This window comes from Varanus komodoensis, unplaced genomic scaffold (assembly GCF_004798865.1).
Source record: "Varanus komodoensis strain SLA01 unplaced genomic scaffold, ASM479886v1 scaffold16, whole genome shotgun sequence".
NCBI lineage: Eukaryota > Metazoa > Chordata > Lepidosauria > Squamata > Varanidae > Varanus > Varanus komodoensis.
In genome coordinates, this window is record NW_025335468.1 from 2,399,934 (window position 1) to 2,419,285 (window position 19,352).

Genomic DNA, 19,352 nt, shown 5'->3' on the forward strand with positions numbered 1-19,352 from the left:
CAGGGCATGAAATGCTCCAGAATAATAGCAGAGATGCGTGCTGAATGCTTATTGCTTCTCCCAGCTGCTAGAGGAAAGAAGTGAGGGAAGCCATCCAAGTGCAAAAAAGGGATATGAATGGGCAAGCACCTGCCCAGAAAATGGAAAGGCCCAAACCAAATCTTACTATTTGGACATACTGGCAGATTTCCAGTATGAGTGCTGTCATACCAGAGCCTCAACAAAGCTAATAAACAAGGTTTATCTTCCTGTCGATATTGGTGAGAGAGAACAACATTCAGCAGTGAACTTGCTGATAGCCAGTGCATCCTGGGAAATGTTTTCTCTTCTTAATAGAGGTACTCAACAGTTCAAGTGAATGATTCCCAGAGTCTATTCTATGTGCCTCTATGTGGCAGTTAAAGACAACAGGGTGAGACTAAGGACAGTTTGGTTTCCCATTTAAACTCTCAAAAGCAATGGGTTTAATGGTTTTCTTCTACTGGTTTGTTTGAAACAGGCAACATAAGCACCTCACGTGCAGCACTGGAATTTGGTTCAATCAAATCCCATCTGGATTTTTGGGTTAGTTTTCCCTGCTTTCCATATGCCCCATTTGGCTGAGCAGCCAAAATGTGTGCTGTAGGTTCTCAAAGTACTTTAGAGGCAGGAGTAAACTGAGCCCAACCATAATCCAGCATGTAAACGTAATTTCCTTCTGTGATGTGATGCAGAACAAATTGAGGTGCCTTCTCAGGGTTATCTCAGTAAATCCCAAGGCAAAGTCGAGAACAGACTCTGCAGACCTGTGCTTTTACAGCATGCTTTTGTTCACACATACAACCATGTTTTGCCAATGGTTCAGCTTATGTTTGGAAGATAGTTGAAGATTTCTGAACAGTTATTAAGGCTGTTATCTGAATGTGTATGAATTGTTTGAGACATTTGGGTATCTCACATTCAGAAAAACCTTTGTTTTTAGGGAATGGGATTGGCTAACTGCATGTTTCCAAGTCGGGATGTGTGAGGGATCCAACTGTGGGTGAGAATTCGTTGGATTCCTTGGGCTTGGCCCTCCTGGCTCTGGGCTGCTTTGCAGCAGCCCTCAGTCCAGGTTCCTGGCAAGTGCTCCTGGTGTTTACAAGGCACTGACCAGGCTCCGTGTACAGTGCGAGCAGCATGCCCCTCCCATGCTGCCACCATCAGTGGCACCAGGTGCAGAAGAGGCTTGGTGGCCAGGAATGGCTCCTGGTGCCACTGCTGGAAGCACCACTGCTCCATGTTGGCGCTTCCACCAATGGCTCACTTGCTGGTAATGGCTCCCAGTGCCACTGCTAGCCGTGCCCCTCTTCCACGCCTGACCCTGCTGCTTTTTGTGTAGCTGCACCTGACAGGGAAGGTTGCTGTTCATGCAGCTGCGGCTCTGTGTGCATCCGTGGACTCTCTTGGCTCAGCTCACTTTGCAGCACCAGGCCAGGCATGGAAGGGAGGAAGTCTGTCGATGCTTCGCGGGGTGGATTCCAAAAAGGTTCACCCCAACCCTGGTGCTAAAATGGCAATATGTGAGAAACATGCAGAAGGAGGAACAAAACCAAGAAGGAGAGCACTTGTGTGGGTGGCAGTGAGGAAAATGGGTCTTTTCCCCTACCATTTCAACATTTTCATGGGTGGTCCTTCCATCCTGTAGGGAGCAACAGCAACAATGATATTTAAAATGAGCTGTAAGAGTAGAAATGCCACCTGGAAGTATCGGCCACATCCAGCTCCCCCTGCCCAGCTGTTCCCCTCCCCAGCAGTGCTGGAAGGCTGCGGACAGCCCAGCCAAGAAGCCTGCCTTGACCTTGTGCACTGGGAAGCTGATGCTTTGCTGGCCAGCTCCTCTCCTAGCGTGAGTCTGTGAGCCCTGAGCCCCATAGCATTCTGCCCAACCCACCCCCCTTTGTTAATGCACTCACAAGGCTGCGGGGCATGTTGAGATTTGCCACACGTTGTCATAAAACCAGCGCACCAGGGAGTGTTGTGGCACCCTGGTGGCTCAGACAGCTACTCTGGCTTCAGTGCAGCGATTCTTTTCATTGGTTGGGTTCAGGTAATACAATAAGCCACCCTTAAGGGGTGCGTATGAGCAGCGTGTGGATTGCTGTCGAACCACTAGTTGCTGTTGAAATGTCAGTTATTGTGCTGTCTGAACACAGCCACGCTAACAAACCATGGTTTGTGGACCACAAACAATGCACAGTTTGCAACCCGATAACAAATGTTGGGTTCTCTTTATGGGTTGTTCTTGGTTAACAAGTCATGGTTGGTTAGTACAGCTTTGTTCAGACAATGCAGTAATTCATGTTGCACTACAACAACCCACTCGCCAACACTCACATATGAGTTATTGTATTGTCTGAGCTCAGCCACTGTGCTTGCTGAATCAAGTAAAATGGCTATCCCTTAAAATATGCATACAGAATGCCTGCTTTTGGAATGAGCAGGGTTAGAGCAGAGAAGGGCTACACTCTGGTTCTACAAGCCACCTTTCCCGAAATCCTGAAACATAATTTTAAAACTGGTTCCAAATACTATGCCTAAAACCAGATTTCTTTGGCCTTTGAAACTTACCCAACCTTTCCTTTTATTCCTTTTAGAGATAACTTGACACAGTACAAGCCTTGCTGGATTCCAACCCAAGTTTTTCTTGTAACTGCTATAAATGGGAGGAGTTGGTTGGCTGACAAAGAAAGCGTAGAAGAGTTTTGGCACCCTGGAGAGCAGGGCTACCATTTAAGTGTTCAGTGTGGAGTGTTAATGCACTGCAGATCCCTATGCAGATAATTAGCTGGGGACAATTATATACCATAATCTAGTTAGGGAGCCAGAGAAAGAAAGCATGAGGGAAGGTGGGAGTGGTGGTGCTGAGAATTGCTTGGGTGCACTACACAGTTCAGTGAAGCAGCGGATTGGAGCCTCGCCAGCTTAGATAGCAAGAGTCTGGTGTATGTCCTGGAGTTCCCAAGGGAAGTAAGAACAGCTTTTTTTCTTCCTCAGTGGAGCTACAACTGTGGTGAGCAGACCTTGATGTTCCTGGTTTGCATACCCTGGTTACACATAGCAAGACATGTGTGCATGCATGCACACCCATGCTCACATACACACATTAGAAATGACAACCGGGGGGCAGGGGGGGCAGATCAAATTCACTTGGTGTTCCTCGCTGAATCACAGAATGTAATCTGATTGGAAAGGATTATACGCACCTAGTTTGGGTGGCTCTAATTTTAACATTTTTACTTTTTAGTTGGCAGGGCTAAGGGTAGCTCCAGGTGAAACCAAAACCATCATATCACCTTATGTGTATGCCTGCAAAGCCTTCCTCGCCCATGCCCTGTCTGGTTTCAGCACATACGTACACCTTCCACTGCTTTTTGTAATATCTTGCCCAATGAATATCTTGAAGAATTGCACATTTTTATGACATTTATTTATTTATCCATTACTCATAAGGCTCTCTGAGTGGCTCACAACATATGCAGGACAATGAACATATGCGATCCTTGGGTGGACATAATAAGGACGTTACACAAATATGGGTTTGGGATTTTTTCCCCTTATGGACAGTGCAGCTAGCTTTTGCATTTTATTTATTTTACTTTATTTGTTAAAATTCTTATTTATGCTTAGTATATTAAATTTCCTAAGAAATTTAAGTTTTTTTAAAAAAAGATCAAAGAAAAATAAACACTAAAGCTTTTTTTTTAAAAAAATGCAAGATTTTTAACAGAATTGATTGGTTTTTCTGGACAGTTTCCTTGAGAGGTCCTGCCTATTATCTTCCATGTTTCTAGAGGTGCTTGTCTTACATCTAATTCAGTGGTCAGTTGCTGAAACGCAGTGAAGGTATGAAGTGAACATTATGCTCCTCGTTTCAGTGCCTAAAGAGTGGTGAGGCTAGAATAAAAAGAACTTCCCATCAGAGTCACAGTAGCTGAGCTGCAGCTCATTCTGAGCACTTGATGCCTGTCCCTTTGACTAGGAATTGACTTTACAGCCTCCTGTATTTAAAGCATGCATTCTCCCAGTGGAATGTGGCCCGTCCCCGTCGGTTCGCTCTGTGAAGTTACATCCGTCCTCCTCCTTGCTCTTGTCTTGGAGGCAGACTCTCTGAAGTCCATGTTCCCAGCAACATTCTGCGTGGCCCATTCCCTTTGCCATTAGATTTATGGATCAGCATTTGTCTCCCTCTCCCTCCTCAGGATGAAATTCCTCCGAAATGCTGCCTGTTCTTCAGGCCATTGCTGGAGCTGAACTAACAAGCACCAACTGAAGCTGGCAGCCTCTCACCATCTCCCCATTTGCCATGTTGGGTCGAACTTCACTTGCTCAAGAACCCCTTGCGTGCAAAGTTCCAAAGTTCCCTTAGCTCTGGGGAGTTTGTGTTGTGACATGAGCCCAGCATCCCAAGCGTTTGGTGTCCTGGACACATTACAGCAGAGAGCCTTCTGTCTCGTTGTGTGTGAGATGGATATGGTTTCCATGGCAGCAGTGACATGCAGCATGCCAAGCCAGCAAGCAAGCGAGTGTAGGGAGGATTTTAGGAGCCCTCTGCTTTCGCTGATGAGGACTGACAGGCAGCAGTGACAGAGCAGCAGGGTCTCAGCTGCAGCTGCAGCTTCAGTGTCTTGACTCTGTCAGCTGGGTGTGGGCATCTATTATCTCCAACTGTTGACAGCATTCTCTTTTTGTGTATGTTCCGCTTCTGCTTCTTTTATCCTTAAGCCCTTCCATCCTTTACTTCAGTACGCAGGCACTCTCCTTTTTGACATGGGTGGCTGCTTTCCAAAGGACTTGTAAGTTTTCGGTAGCCCATCCTGTTTGTTATGTACCTGTGCTGACAACCACCATCAAGGTATTGTGTAACCCGTGCATGATTGGGAATCTGGCACAACATTTCACATCGGCATTCCTGGGGGCAGGGAAGGCAGAGAACGAAGAAGAGATGTTTAGGGCTATTATAACTGCACAAAGAATTGAGCCTTCCACGCTGTGCTGCAAGTACGTGGCTCATTCTCTCTGTGGCAACTCTTCCCTGTCCCATGTATCTTGCCGCCTTCTCTTCTGCATCCCAGTTCTTGACCCTGCTGTCTGTAATCAGGGTGGAACTAAGATGATACCATCATCTCATGTATAGTGGAAGTTGACTTCTAAGATCTGGAAAAGCTGAAGAGAAAAGAGAGCAGCAACTTCACCTGTTTTACCTTTACCAGGGTTGATAGTCTCAAGTAGTTCCCCTTTGGTATCACCTTCAATATTGGAGCTGAGCCAGGAGAAATGTTCCTGGCGCAGTGGACCATGGAAAGATAAGGTGTGGAAGGGTACAGCTTTCCTCACCTGTGTGCCTTTTTGGATAGTATAAGCAGATGTCTTCCAACCACTTGCTTTATCAATAACACAGGGAAGCCATGTGACAGTGTGAGCCTTATCATTTATGCAGCACATCCAAGTGTAAAAGGTGCCTTGCACACTTTAGCTTGATAATCCTCACAGCAGCCCACAGGGCAGAATTCTAGTGAGCGTGAATTGCAGAGTGGGAAGTGAGAAGGCGTTGACACCAGGAGAGAGGAGCTGGTCTGGCGAGTGAATGGCTGAGGTGGCCTTTGAATTACTGACTTTGTTGTCAACAGCTCAATCACTTTACCACAGTAGCCCTTCTTGCCCTCTGCCATTTACCCCCTCTTCCTCTTGCCCTCTGTCATGCCAGCTATTGCCAAAGAACTCTGTGAAAACATGAAGGTTGCCATGATCATCTTTTCTGCAGACCAAGTTATTTTACACACACCTGTGCTTTTTAATCTGTGAGTGGGGGATTGGAGTATGCAATGCACATAACTGACAAGGGGAAGGTTTTGTATGGAGGTTACATTTGAGTCAGTGTGTGACGCACCAACTCTGGTGTTAGGCTGCGGAAAGAACCTCCGAGAACTGTGGCATTTTGAGAGATACAGGGGAGGTGAGGGCATTCACTACAGAACCCATCATTGTCAACCTCTTGTACCAGCTGCAACACTTGGAAGCTTCCTGTGTTGATGCAGCCAGTTCAATGCTTCCGAGTGAGGAGATTGCAAAGGGAAGAGCAAATAAATAGCCTCAGGGTCCTGCCTGCCTTTTACTCTCCCTGGGCACCTACCGTGCTTATTGCTGGAGAGTCACTGGAAAGCTGGGTGGGTGATCAACTGGTTTCACTAGTATGATTTATGAGATGCCAGCGTCTGAAGTTTCTGCTCTGTGCCTTCCTTGGTACCCGCACCAGTATCTCTTGAAGCTGCGAATTCCTCCGGGACAGAAACATGGCAGTCCTAGAAGTCCTGTCTCCCTAGAGGCCCACGTGCTATTTTCTAATAATCGCCTTTCTTTCCTACACAGTGTCCTTTCCTCCAGGCGCTATTACTTTGAGCTCCTCCATAAGCAGGATGACCGTGGATCAGACCATGTAGAAGTTGGTGTGAGTAAATTTATTTGGACCATTTCCCTTTGCAGGTACAATAAGCTTATAGGAAAATTAAGCAAGGTTTGAACATTAAAAAATGCTCCAGCCTTCTGTTTTCTTGTCTCTGTGTTAAAATAATCTTGGTAGTAAATAAATGTTGCACATCCATCCAAAAACCCTTTGAGCCAAGCAGGAATTTTTAGCAGAATCTCAGCCTTATGAATGCAGGCCTCGTTTGCAGGTTACCAAATAAGAAAAGGGTATATGGCCAGGGGGTGCCCCAAAGGTCTATGTTTTCTAGATAAACTAACTAGAAACAAATGTGTGTATTTTCTTAACCTCCTTAATCCATTCTGCAGTAAAGCAGAGGACAGTGGGAGTAGGGAGAGAAAGATTAGCCCCCAGGCCCTTCCTCTCTTGCTGCAGAGTATGAAAATGTCTTTTCCGCTTAAAATTAATTGTGTCCTTCTCCGGGGAAAGAGCCAGAGAGAGGGTGAGTAGGATTTCCTTGCTGGTAATTTCTTAAACTCTTTTATTCTCAAGATAAAATGTCCCCCATCTACTGGAAACTTTAAAATAGCCTAATTTCCATGCCTCTCAGTGGGACTGTGTTCCCTTTACAGAAGCCTTTGCTGCACTGCAGGCTGCTGGAGGTGAAATATTAGTCTTTTTAAAGAGGCTCCATTCATCCCACTTCTAAATTAAAAGGAAGAAGAGCTGCTCAGTGTAAATGATCCCCCCCCCCTTCCACCCATGGCTCCCTGTCCCTGCTGTGAAGTCCCTGCCAAAGGATTCTAGGTCACTCGAGCAGGTGTAACACTCAGAGCACAGGAAATACAAAAAATGCTGCATGAGCTTATTGTTGCTTTAAGCTAATACGCACCAACCACTTGTCTGTGTCAAGGGGCCAGAAGCCCATATGCATGCAAGGTTTTTCTCCTTGCTCATCAGCTACTTAGCATGTCTGTGTAAATACTACATTTGCAGAATGAACAACATATGGGCCTGTCTAAAAACAGGCATATAAAATGGATAGATGAACACTGACACATTAATGCTTTTGTCACTTTGCACAATGTCCAGACACTTGTCAGTCTTCACAGAGCTCTCTAGGCATCCAGATTAACAATAATAAATCTCCAGCCTACAGAGGGAAAAAGAAGTCGCTTTTATTACAAACCCAAGTGGCTGGTGCTGTTTGTGTTCAGACATATCAAATTGTAACATAGCAACACCATAGCTCAACTCAGTCTTAGAGTGCAGTGGTGCTGAATGGACTCCTCCCGGCTCCAGTCCTGAATAACACTCCTCGCGAAGGTGGCTTGTAAGTGCTCTCGCTTTCTTTCTCGGGGTGCACACAGGCATATATGATTTCAGCCCGCACTAGAAGTGTGCAACTGTGTTAAAAGCAACATGTTTTCTCCTGGAGCAGGTCCAGTGCAAACTTGTTCTGCGTGCTGACAGCAGATGCCGGCTGTGGAGAACTCTGATTGGCTGGAGCCAGTGACATTGCGCACCTGCCTCCCCATGCCCAGGACGTTTTTTCAGCTATTTTATTGCTGAGCTTTTACAGTAACAGTAGCAGCAACGATATACAGTGAATGCAGGTAGCATGCGTGCAGTTCATTGAGGGCTGCGCAAGCGCATGGCTGAGAGCATTGGGGGAAGAGCCAATACAGTCAATTTGAAATGGTATTCTGCTTGCTGATTAGAGTATCTGATATTTCCATTCTGAATCCAGGAAGAAGTGAGGCTCACCCTACTAGTGGAACTTGTGCTGCAACTCCTGTTTTTTAATATGTTTGTGGATGCCCTTAGCTTACCTTTTTTTAAAAAAATAGGAAGTAACAGGATGCAAGAAGTTGCAAAGGTTCTGTTGGAAGTCAAAGAATACAGAGTCATCACCAAAATGTATTTTGAGTATGGAGTTGTCATCTTCTACAAAGTCTGTGCACATGGCACATGGATTTGCATGTAGTGGGAACATGCTGAAAAGAAGTTAACCAGCTTGCAGGAATAATGCTGCTTCTTTTGCATCCTCAGGGGAAAAGCATTATCCAAATGACAGTGCAGGAGGCATTCAGCCCAATGATGTCACTATCCACTGTCCATGGGATGGGCAGCCTCATTCCACCAGCGCTTGCTCCTCCTTTCCCAGCAATATCATGTTGCAATTTGAGTGCTCAGAAAATACAATGCCCCTGTAACAAAAGCAGTAATATGTGAAAAGATGAGTGGATACCTAGCAACAGATGAGTAACAGCTGCTCAAGTTGCCTGCAAGTTTAAGCAAAAACGAATATGGTCTGGAAAATTACCAGGGTGATTCAACAGACGTGCACGCTCTTGCATTTTCTGCAGCAGGATATCACAAGGCCTTTCTCACTCTTATAGCTTCCACTACTACCAAAAGGAACCTGTGCTGATCTGATATCCTCCTAGATTCACATCTGAGCTATGAAAGTCAGAAGCTGTACCCAAAACATAAAGTTGTTAGAGAGAACTCTGGATGGTGTGCTGTATCTCCCCCCCCCACCCCCATTTCCTTCTAGGGATGGATCAGTTTTGCTTAATCAAGCTATTACCTTTGAGGTACGTTCAGATGAAGTTTTGATTGTGCAAAATCCCTGCCTCAAACATGTACGTTTATAACAGGTGGAGAGACAGTTTCATCTTTTATGTGTAGCCCTTCAGTTTTCTTGCAAGTTTCTGCATGGGTGAGCCATCCTTGCCACCCACATGGCCAACCACCCTAAAAGAAGCTACATGGTGTGGGTTGTTCGTGGAGCAACCCAACAATCCACAGTGCACCAGAAAGATAATTGGACTCACTGTGGTTGTCCCCTCCTTTTCCCTTGGTCCTCCCATTGGTATCCAGCTGAACCCATATTGTCTGCTCACACCACTCGTGCCCCTTTTTGGGGTTGGTGCCTCCAAAATATAGAGCCATGAAGTCTGTCCAAACAAGCTGGTTTCACCCTTTCCAAAATCTTGCTTAAACAAACCCCCTGTCATCAGTTGATAGCTGTCAAAAGAAAGTGCTTGTGAAAAGGAATGGGTTATTTATTTTACCTTTCTTGAGTAACGAGACACTGGGGAATGTGTAGAAAAGGTGAAGGAAACTGAGAATGGTCAAGGCAATCCATCAGAGATCACACCTGAAATGTGGAGAAGTAGTCACCTCTTTTCACAAGCCGAGAACCCCCTGGCTTTACTTTTCTCTCATCGACTCACTGTTTGACTCCTGTCCCATGAAAGACAAAGTAACAAATGACCATTTTTCAGCTTCGATCCCACCATGATGACTGCCGCTTTTTCACCTTCTTCTCTTTTTTGTTTTGAGCAGATCTCTTTCTTTGATCTCCAGTCTGGCAGGTAGTGACAGCCCCTTCAAAATTCTCAAGTGGCATATGGGAGACTGTCACTGGTTTGTCACCTTTTTTAAAAAGTGCAAGAAGTTTGTGCAAATGTTTTCAAACTTACTCTAACTATTAGTATTTGGACTTGCATGGGTCAGAAGTGGCAAGCGAAATTATGTCCTTAAGAGTGCCTGCTGTCAAAGTGCATGCGGCACCGAGAGTGGACATTGGTCTAGGGAAGCTGCTAAGAGCTTTATTTTTTACCTTGCTTTCTCTTGATAGTTGACAAAAGGTGAGCTGTCAAGAGAAATTAAACTTAAGTGATATTTGCTTATAAAAGATCACCCCCTTCGTGGTGAGATCCTAGTTGTGGGGGAAGCATGGACCTCTTGGCAAGTGCCTTGCACTTTTCCACCCTTCTCTCAAATTCTAGGTGTTTTGGAAAGTGAAAATTCCACTGCCTTTTACAGTGGAGGTTTAAGAGCTAGCTATGAAAACTGGTTCCTTTTAAAAGGGAATTTTTGACAAGACTGTTCAGGGTGTTTTTTGACAGGTACATATGCGAGCCACACATGGACATATGGTGGCAAGGAGTGGGAAGACAACCTGCAGTGGTCCTGATCATTCATCAGGCACACCACGGACTGCTTCACAAACAACCCACCCTGGGGAGCATATTCTCAGGGTGGGGTGTCATGACATGGGAATTCACCCAGTTTCTTAATATTGGTAGAGCTGCCATCTGGAATCACCTTTATTCTTGGGCCTAGACCAGTAATGTCCAGGAACAACAGGTTGAGAATGGAACAGACACTTCCTTTCCACAACTTATTCTCCCAACATATTATTTTGGAGAGCAGATGGCATGAAGGAAACCCACTTACCATCTTAAATTGGAAATGAATAGGAGCTGTTTGGACTCTCCTATATTCCTCGTATTTACATTCCTGACAACTGCTCTTCTCCAAACACCCTATCCCCAGATGCATGAGCATACCAAAATATGCCTTTTGCTTGACTCACTGCTCTCGTATCTCTTTCAGTGGCGGGTTTTCCTTCCCAACTTCAAGTTTGAGGTGGTTGACTCTCCCTACATCTCACTCTACACAGGTAAATTCTTTCCTTGAGGCTTTGTGGCCTTACGCACCTCCTTCTGCATCCCAGCAGGTTGGACGACAGTGTGTGCCATTAACATGCATGTAAAGAAAAGAAAGTTCATGTATGCATAAGGAGCCATCTGTGTGCATAGCCTGCAATATCCAGCACTGTTAATTTGTCTTGCTTGCATTAAGCCCCATTTTTCTCATCCCAAGAAGCACTGCTGTGCTAGAGAAGAGGCTCGCCTTTTTCACACGGCGTGTTTCAAGAAGCATGCCTTGCCACCAGCAGAATAGAAAAGCCAACACCCACGTGTGTGCACACAACACCCCTTGCCTCAACACTGGGGAGATCGCCACACCCACCATCGTCCGTGAGCTGTTAGAAAGGGCAGGGAGGCTGCTTAGCACTGTCTGGCAGCCAGTTGAGGGCACGTCTTCCTCGTCACATTGGCCTTGCTGGCTTTTGGAAGTCAAATAAGGTCTCTTGACATCTGCTGTTGCAGCTAGCAGGTTAGATAATAGTGAATGTGGATTTATAGTTAACTGATATGTAGATATGCATATGTGTTCTTTTTTCCTGCTCTTTGATCATTCTTAGTTTCTGCTCACTGTTCCTATGCCGCTTTAACTGATTAGCATGTTTTGTTTGTTTCTAGTGCTGTCTCAGTTTTATGCTTGTTGGACTTTTATTGTTTTAATCATGTGGTTCATTATTGTTATTAGCATTATCATAACACCTACTTACAGAACATATGTGCTTTTTTAAAGACCATCCTGGTAAAAAGTTAGAGTAGAAATCCTTTAGATACTTTGGTTTCATTACACAGTCCCCTCCTTGGCTCTCTTCCCCCTGGCAGGCTGTTAGGGCTCTCCTGGCAGCCCTTCCCGGCTTCTCCCTTCCCTTCCCTGGCCGTCCCCTTCTGATCATCTCACCAGCTGGACTGCAGCTTTTCCAGCCCATCTCCTGCTACCCTCCCTCAGGCCCTGCTGGTTGCCACCCTTCATGGGGGAGAACTTGCACCTGTCATTCCCGGGGGTGTTGCCCTGCCACACTTCTCTGACCACCAGTCCCTCTGAAGGATGCAACCAGCAGCTTGAGAAATCTTTAGCATCCTGAGTCATCACCCACCTTACACATATGGAGCAAGTTGGAGGTGAATTCAGGCATTTTTGAACAGAATTAGATGGACCGGGGATGGATGGATGGATGGATATTTACCTCTCCACTACAATCAGGTTGAATAAACCTGTAACCCTGTGCACACTTCCTGGGGAATAAGCTGTACTAAACAGAAGGGGAATTGCTTCTGAATAAACACACAAAAGACTGAGGTATAAACGTGCTTTGTTTTATTTCTTTCCCCCCAAAAAGTGTGTGTGTGTGTGGGGGGGTGGAATAACCATTTGGAAGGATAACCATTTTGTTTGACATGCATGGAACCATAAATTAAGTTTTAGCTTAAACAACCCCTAGCACAATGCCAATCGCATTTTCTGGGGACGGCCATCACATCTGCAGATGCTCTCAGCAGGCTGCTACAAGCTGATTTGCTAGCACAACTTACTGTGTATCAGCACTGCTGTCAAATAGGGGTAGACTGCTTACTGTCCACCAATACTGCCCACTGGCCTAGAACTGAGCCATTGCTGTGCGCTTGTAGTGGAGTGGGTGGGTGTATGATAATACCAGGTAGATCAAGCACGTGGTCAGGGCCTGTGCAAAATAGCTTCCAAGAACAAAGGAGCTAAAAATGGCATGCCGCCATGACCCTTTCTGGAAAAGGCAGTGAGGAATGAGGAGTGTGCAGCCCTGCCTGGGCAGTGGCTTTCCTTGGTGCCCTGTGTAGGCACCACTGTGCTCTTCTTCTTCTGAGGTCTCCCACTGCCCTTTCTCCGTCTCAGAGGAGAAGGAAGAGGCCAGCCCAGAAGCACCCCTGGCAAATGCCCGCCAGCTGGTGCTCCCGGACCTGAGTTATGAATACCTGTCTTGTAAGCAGGGATGGATAGTGTCGAGTGTAATTAAATCCATAGATCTTACACTTCCTTCCTCATAACCTGGTCTGGCAGCAAGAGGCACTTGATGAATAGATCCCTGCCTGGCACTCAATACACAAGGCGCCTGTAATTAAGTATCCTGTGGAAGGTGTAGATAAGGTGGAGGGCTGGGCAAGGCAGCCTCTTCCGTGCAGCTGCATGAGGACTCGATTGGCACGAGAAGGATAGTGGCAATTGGGATATTGACAGAAGTGCCTGCGAGATAGATGGGGTGTTGAGGGATATTTCCTTCTGGATCCATCAGTCACAGTGAGTTTTCTCCTCCACGTTCTGATCTGCGGCTTGCACCCCAGAAGAAGCAATTTTCTCATTATCTCACTCTGACTGAGACTCTTTTCTGTGCCGAGAGACACAGCACAGAGGCGGGAGTAATTGCGCTTGAAGTTACAGGAGACCATGCCATCTTTTGAGGGAAGGCTAAAAGATTATCTTTTTGTACAATATATTTTCAGCTGCTGCGCAGATAATCATAAACATAATCATCAACATATGATCATTCTTCAGTATCCAAAGTGGGTCTGAAGCTGTATCTGCACATGCAAGGATAGGTTTCACATTAGGGCATGCCGTGTGCTCATGCCGTCTACACTGTGGCTTTGCCATATGTCAGCTGCATGCAACATTTTTATTTATTTATTTTATATTAAATATATTCTGCTTTTCAAAAATAATTGATAAGCAGCTTTAGATACAAAATAACATGATGCGGTAATTAAGCGCAATTGAACAAAATAACTCAAATTATAATCGCTCAAGTTGCAGTTTATCAACCAACAACCTCAATTAGATAGAACAGATTTGCTTTTTGTTAGTTTTCCAAATAAGCCTCCACCTTTCAGGGAAGGAATTTCCACAGTATTAAGGCAACTGCTGAGAAGGACCCATTCCTGGTTGATGCCAGTCTTACATCACTACAAGATGCAACCATGCACATAGTTTCCCTAGGAGATCTTAAAGCTTGGGGTAGGGGGTCTCCCAGAGGTTACAGAAGACGGGAGGAGAAGCTGCTTGAGATATTGCAGGCCTAGAGGGGAGGAGAACCAGTGGGCTGAGGTGCTGCACTCCCCTCTTGAGCACACCATGCACTGCATGCCCATGCAGGTGTGTACACATACACATGGACACACACAAACACACTGCCACTGCCACCAGAAACGGGGGCAGCTACATGTGCCCATCATGTAAATGTGGTGGCACCCTAGATTTGTATAAGGGCAGTACAATACTGGCAGGTTTATATTCAAGACTTGGTAATTACTCCAAACAAAGAGTGTGCCTTTCCCATAGCCGCCACACCCTGGATGATTGTTTTCTTTGAGCCATCCACCGCAGCACCAAGAACTCTTTCTTCATCCGTCACCGCTAGCTCAGATTGCATCAGTAACATGCACAGCATACAGTGTGTGCCTACATAAGGGTATAACATATATAAGTATATGGCATGTGCAGGATGTGGCACCATCATTACGTGGATAGTCAATAAACACCAGCCAGCTGAGCATAAGCAATTCACTTGAGAACAGTTCCCTTGAGACTCTCTGTACAGCTGACTTGCTGACTAACATTTGCCAGGCAGAAGAGAGCCTGCCTTATGGCACCTTTCCCTGCCTGAAGGCCCAGGTGAAAGCTGATGGGGACTGGTCTTGCATGGTGGGCACAAGAAACTCACCTGGTTCAGGTAGCTGTCGCTAAAAATCCTTACGAAGCCTTCCCCGTGCCTATATAGGCATATTGTCTGTAGAGGTTGGACTGCAGCTCCTATCATCCCCAGCACATGGGTTAGGAAATGCTGCCTCCCACATAAAGAGTGAATATCCTCTCTATTAACTTTTTATGGAAAGTGAAAATGTTGTGCATAGTAAATCCCAGATGAGGCCAGGGCTGTTTTCTATTCTTATTCCTAAAATTACTACTTTCCCCTTTAAAATATGCTTGCATAGAGCATAATGATAATCATTGATAATCTGTAGAATACATTAAAGCACTATACAGAATTCATGGGACAGAAAAATATAACAAAGGTGTTCTTTCCTTTACCTTACATCATTTTTGGTACGGTATACTTACCTGATACCTTCTTATTCCATTCTAAAATCTAGTAAGGAATTGCCATTTATTCCATCAATGGGAAACTCTGCTTCTCAGACCCATGAGAAGTTCACTTGGCAAGTCCTTTGATTCACATGCAGTGGCATCATGCTTCCCACAAGTCTCCTTGGTAGTTTCATCTACCCATTCAGGTCCATCTCCTCTCTTGCCGTGTTGAGAAGGGCCTCCAGTTAACTCAGGATTAGAACTGAGCAGGCTAAATTGTTGACATGGGAGACTGATTGGCAAAGCTGCCTCCCATTTTTCTATGGCTGTATTAGCCCCATAGTGACGGGTGAAAAACCTGTGCTGTCAGTGAGCTGAACAGATGCGACTGGGAAATCCATGAAGCACGTTTTACAAATAAGAGTGAGGTGACCTTTATGGTTGTCTTTTTGGCACTTCAAATAGCAAAGGCTTTGCTTTCATGTTACAGCATCAAAGTTTTTATATCACACCCTTTATTTTTGTGTCATTAAGTGCTTGTGTGATACTGCCTAGCAGATTTTAGGGCAAATGCACCCCATAGAGGAAAAACTAAATAAGTATGTTTCATATTTGTTTCCTGTTTACTCCTGACTGCTGTTTACACTAGGGAAAGGGGTGGAAACCAGAAAGATATATTAAGCACCTCTGAAAGCTTCTGTTTCAATGTTCAGCCTGGGGAATTAAGAGGCTGGGGTTTCTTTTGTTGTGTCAAAAACCTCTTTTCTCTCACCATTGCTAAAAAAAGCTTTAATCCTCACAAATTCTAATGCTTTCAGAATTATTGTCCTGGTTTATTATAATTCTTATTTGATTTTAAGACATTATCATATTGTGCTGTTCTACAAACGCTGAAGTGCCTTGCCAGTAACTTGAGATTAGCAGCCTTAGAACAATGCTAAAGAAGGAGAAGAAACCAGCAAGAAGTTTTAACCAGATAATGTTGACTTTGACTCTTTGGATCCTGAAGCTGCCCAACTATTGGCTCCTGTGCCTCCAACATCCACTTTCAGCAATCACCTTCACTCCTCTGACATTTTTTGTATATGTTTGAAACAAGGATAGATGAGCTGGTCTCTTTCCAGTCAGTGTCACTGTTGCATATGTTTACCTATGGCCATTGCACCCTGTTTTTTACCTTAATCTGGCATTTTTTTGGGCCTGCACAAATGTAACTCCTTTCAAAATCATCATTCCATTTCCAAATACGTTGTGTCTCAAATAGGCTTTAAAAATATTTTTACACATTTTTAAGCTGAGGGTAGCATCATCAGACCATTCAGAAAGTGCAAAATTCAGTGGATGAATTAAGTTCCAATCCACAGTTCATGCTGATCGGATCCATTTGTATCATTTGCAGTGATTGCATTCCTCAAGCATGCCTGCTTCCAGCCCATCACTTCAGAATATCTGGTGAGCACCATGAGCCGATTTACATCAGGAGAGAGATGGCCTTTTTGCCTGTCAGGGGCTGAGGCAGATGTCAGCCATCAGGCATAGTTAGCCAAGAGTACACTGAATTTCCCCTTTCTGCCCGGCTCTCCCATGCAAAAGCACAGCAGCAGAGACAGAGGGGATCAGTTTCTAAACAGGATATAGACATTTTGTTTCTAAAACAGTTGTGATAACAGACTTCCAGGAAAAGTGGGCATCTGCTGCTTTTATTAAACATGTTGAGCTAGCATGGTCTAAAAGACAAGCTACTGGACGTTGCCCAGGGGAAGCTGGTTCTAAAGCCATGACCAACTAGCAACAAGCTGAATGACCTTAAAGGCACAATCCCATGCGCACATCGGCAGAAGGAAGGCTGATGACTCGCAGTATGCTGGGAGATGTAATGCTTTTTTCAGTCTGAATATGTGCAGAATTGTGCCCTAGGTCTCTTCAGGTGCATCTGACCTAATAGTTCAGGCTTGTAGATAATTTAAAATAAAAACAAAACAAGATAATCTTCTTAGAAATGTTACGGTTGATTATTCCTCCATACAATGTTTCTGTCCCTGCTTCCATGAACATGGAAGTCTTCCCAGGGAGACCTTTTTGAGATGTTTCCATTGTCTGAAATAATGTTCTTCTACATGAAGGTGCTCATATGTTTGGTTTAAAAGTTGATTCATGCACCCAGAGCATTACCTAGCAAGCAGAGCACAGTTTCTGTTCTCCATCTCTAAAACAGGAAGTAGCATAGATTCCTCAACAAAGGCTGCCACCTGAATCATAAATAAAGTTTGTATACCACTAGGCCCATGGCCCATACACAACCAATCTACAGTAACAGAATAAATTTGTAAACCTGACTTGAGTGTCTTGCCCTTTCTGTAGTGGATAGTCACACATGCCCTGATCAATCTTCTAGCCACGTGGTCTAGTAGCAGTGGCTTTTGTTTCTTGTTCTTCCAAGGTGCTTTTCATTCTCTGCTGCAAGGACAGCCACGTGTGCCCCCTTTCCTGGAAAGCTGAGGTGAGCCTGTGTTCCAAACTTGAGCTGCCCTGGCACCGAAGAATCACAGGCCTGTTGCAGCCACCTGTCCTTAGCAATGGGTGTGCTTCTGCCTGGCCTCTGCTAGAGTTGCAGCAGGACAAGCACAGGCTCTTGCTGACACAAAGGGGAATGTGCATGCTGTAATTCCTCCTCCTCCTCCCAGGCAACCAGGCCGTGCCAGGAACCGATGCCCTTTCCCAGGAATGATACACAGTGCAATTAACTTCTGTGTGTGTCATATAGCTCTTCTTTTCATTTTCTTTAAGAGGCTTGGCTTCTTTACTGGTTAAACAGAATCCAGAGTGTTCAATATGACCATGTGTCTGTCTGTTCCTCTTGCTTTGCAATATCAACCAATGCTTTCGGCCTGGTCTGTTCATTGCACTGGCAGACATCAACCGTGCAGTCTTTGATGTCTAGAGAGAGAGTCAACCAGATTTCCATGCTAACTATTTGCTTTGCTGGATGAAACCTGCTTCTTGTGCTCAGGAAGAATCACAATAAGATTTGGTGCTGACAGTTGCTTCCAGACTGGCAATTTTCCATCTGGACTTCCTCAGAAGATCACATGGGAATGGCAATGCCTTCGCTGCACTCCATAATCTACCATTGTTTAGCACTCCACTGTTGAGCGGGAGGTTTTTCCCCACTCCAAACCAAACTTGTGTCTCATTCGAAAGGTACAAACTCTTCCATAACTGATCTTGACAGAAGTTGCATTCTGTCCATTATTTTGGAACCTGTCCTATGCTTCCTCTTGCATTGGTTGGCAGAGAGTTAGTTCTTGAGATAAGTTAAGGAATTTAAGAGAAGGAAAGTTTGCTATTGCTTCTTCCCACCTCAAGCTTCCTGTACCCCTCGCAGGGCACTGGACTAGGCGGCCATATCTGAGACATTTATAATAGCTAGATGGCCTATAAAGACCCTTCCAACATTGTCATTCTACTGTCAGAGAGACCGTGGGGTTAGAATTCCAACATAAGGCTGGAATCTTGAAATATCTTAGAGTACAATCCTATGCATGTATAAACAGAAGTAGTCCTGGTGGGTGCATGCTGGTCAATGCAGGACCTTTCTAAACATGCATTGGAGTGGATCCTAAAACTCCATGGAGTGGAGAGCCAGTGTGGTGTAGTGCTTAAAAGCATGGGACTGGGACTCAGGCGATCTGGGTTCTAGTCCCCGCTCAGCCATGGAGCCAACTGGGTGACTTTGGGCCAGTCACAGACTCTTGGCCCAACCTACCTCACAGGGTTGTTGTGGAGATAAGATGGAGGAGGAGATGTAAGCTGCCTTGAGCCCTTTGTAGGAAAAGGGCAGGATATAAATCGAAAAATAAATAAATAAATCATGGAAATAAAGTTTCCTGCCCACTCCCACCCTCTGCAGCAAATAGTACTGAGGATGGTCCCACTGGTGTGCAGTGGGATGTGGATGAAGGGATGGAAAAATTACCCCCCACAAGTTTCCTTTCATTACCTTCCCTTAGAATCCAAGCCAAAGTCTTTTTAATTTTTTTTAAGTTACAATACGAAATGTACACTCATCCAGTTATCACAGATACCTTGTCAGTGTTATTGCATGACCTTGGAAACAACACATAGCTGTCATTTGGTTTGAATGTCATTTGCCCCCCTGTATGAAAATAAAAATGAAGCACCATGGGAATGCAGCATTTTGGAAACCGACCCACTGTCGATTAACTTGCTATCTCTTTTAGAAAAACTCCGATTCTCCATGGCTCCTGGCCTTATTCTCCAGCCCAGTCTAGCTCCTACTTTTCTCAGCAATTGCTGGTTATTTTGTTCTGATGTGGCTATAGAGCACGTGGGT

General features: G+C 45.1%; 1 protein-coding gene across 1 annotated transcript in view; it reads left to right on the plus strand.

The window, feature by feature from the left end:
* Positions 1 to 19,352, plus strand: part of B4GALNT4 (beta-1,4-N-acetyl-galactosaminyltransferase 4) — a 197,458-nt gene that overhangs the window by 156,440 nt on the left and 21,666 nt on the right. The window contains exons 8-9 of the mRNA XM_044425888.1: positions 6,388 to 6,466; positions 10,853 to 10,919. Of these exons, the coding sequence (XP_044281823.1) occupies positions 6,388 to 6,466; positions 10,853 to 10,919 (146 nt within the window). The remainder of the gene's footprint in view (positions 1 to 6,387; positions 6,467 to 10,852; positions 10,920 to 19,352) is intronic.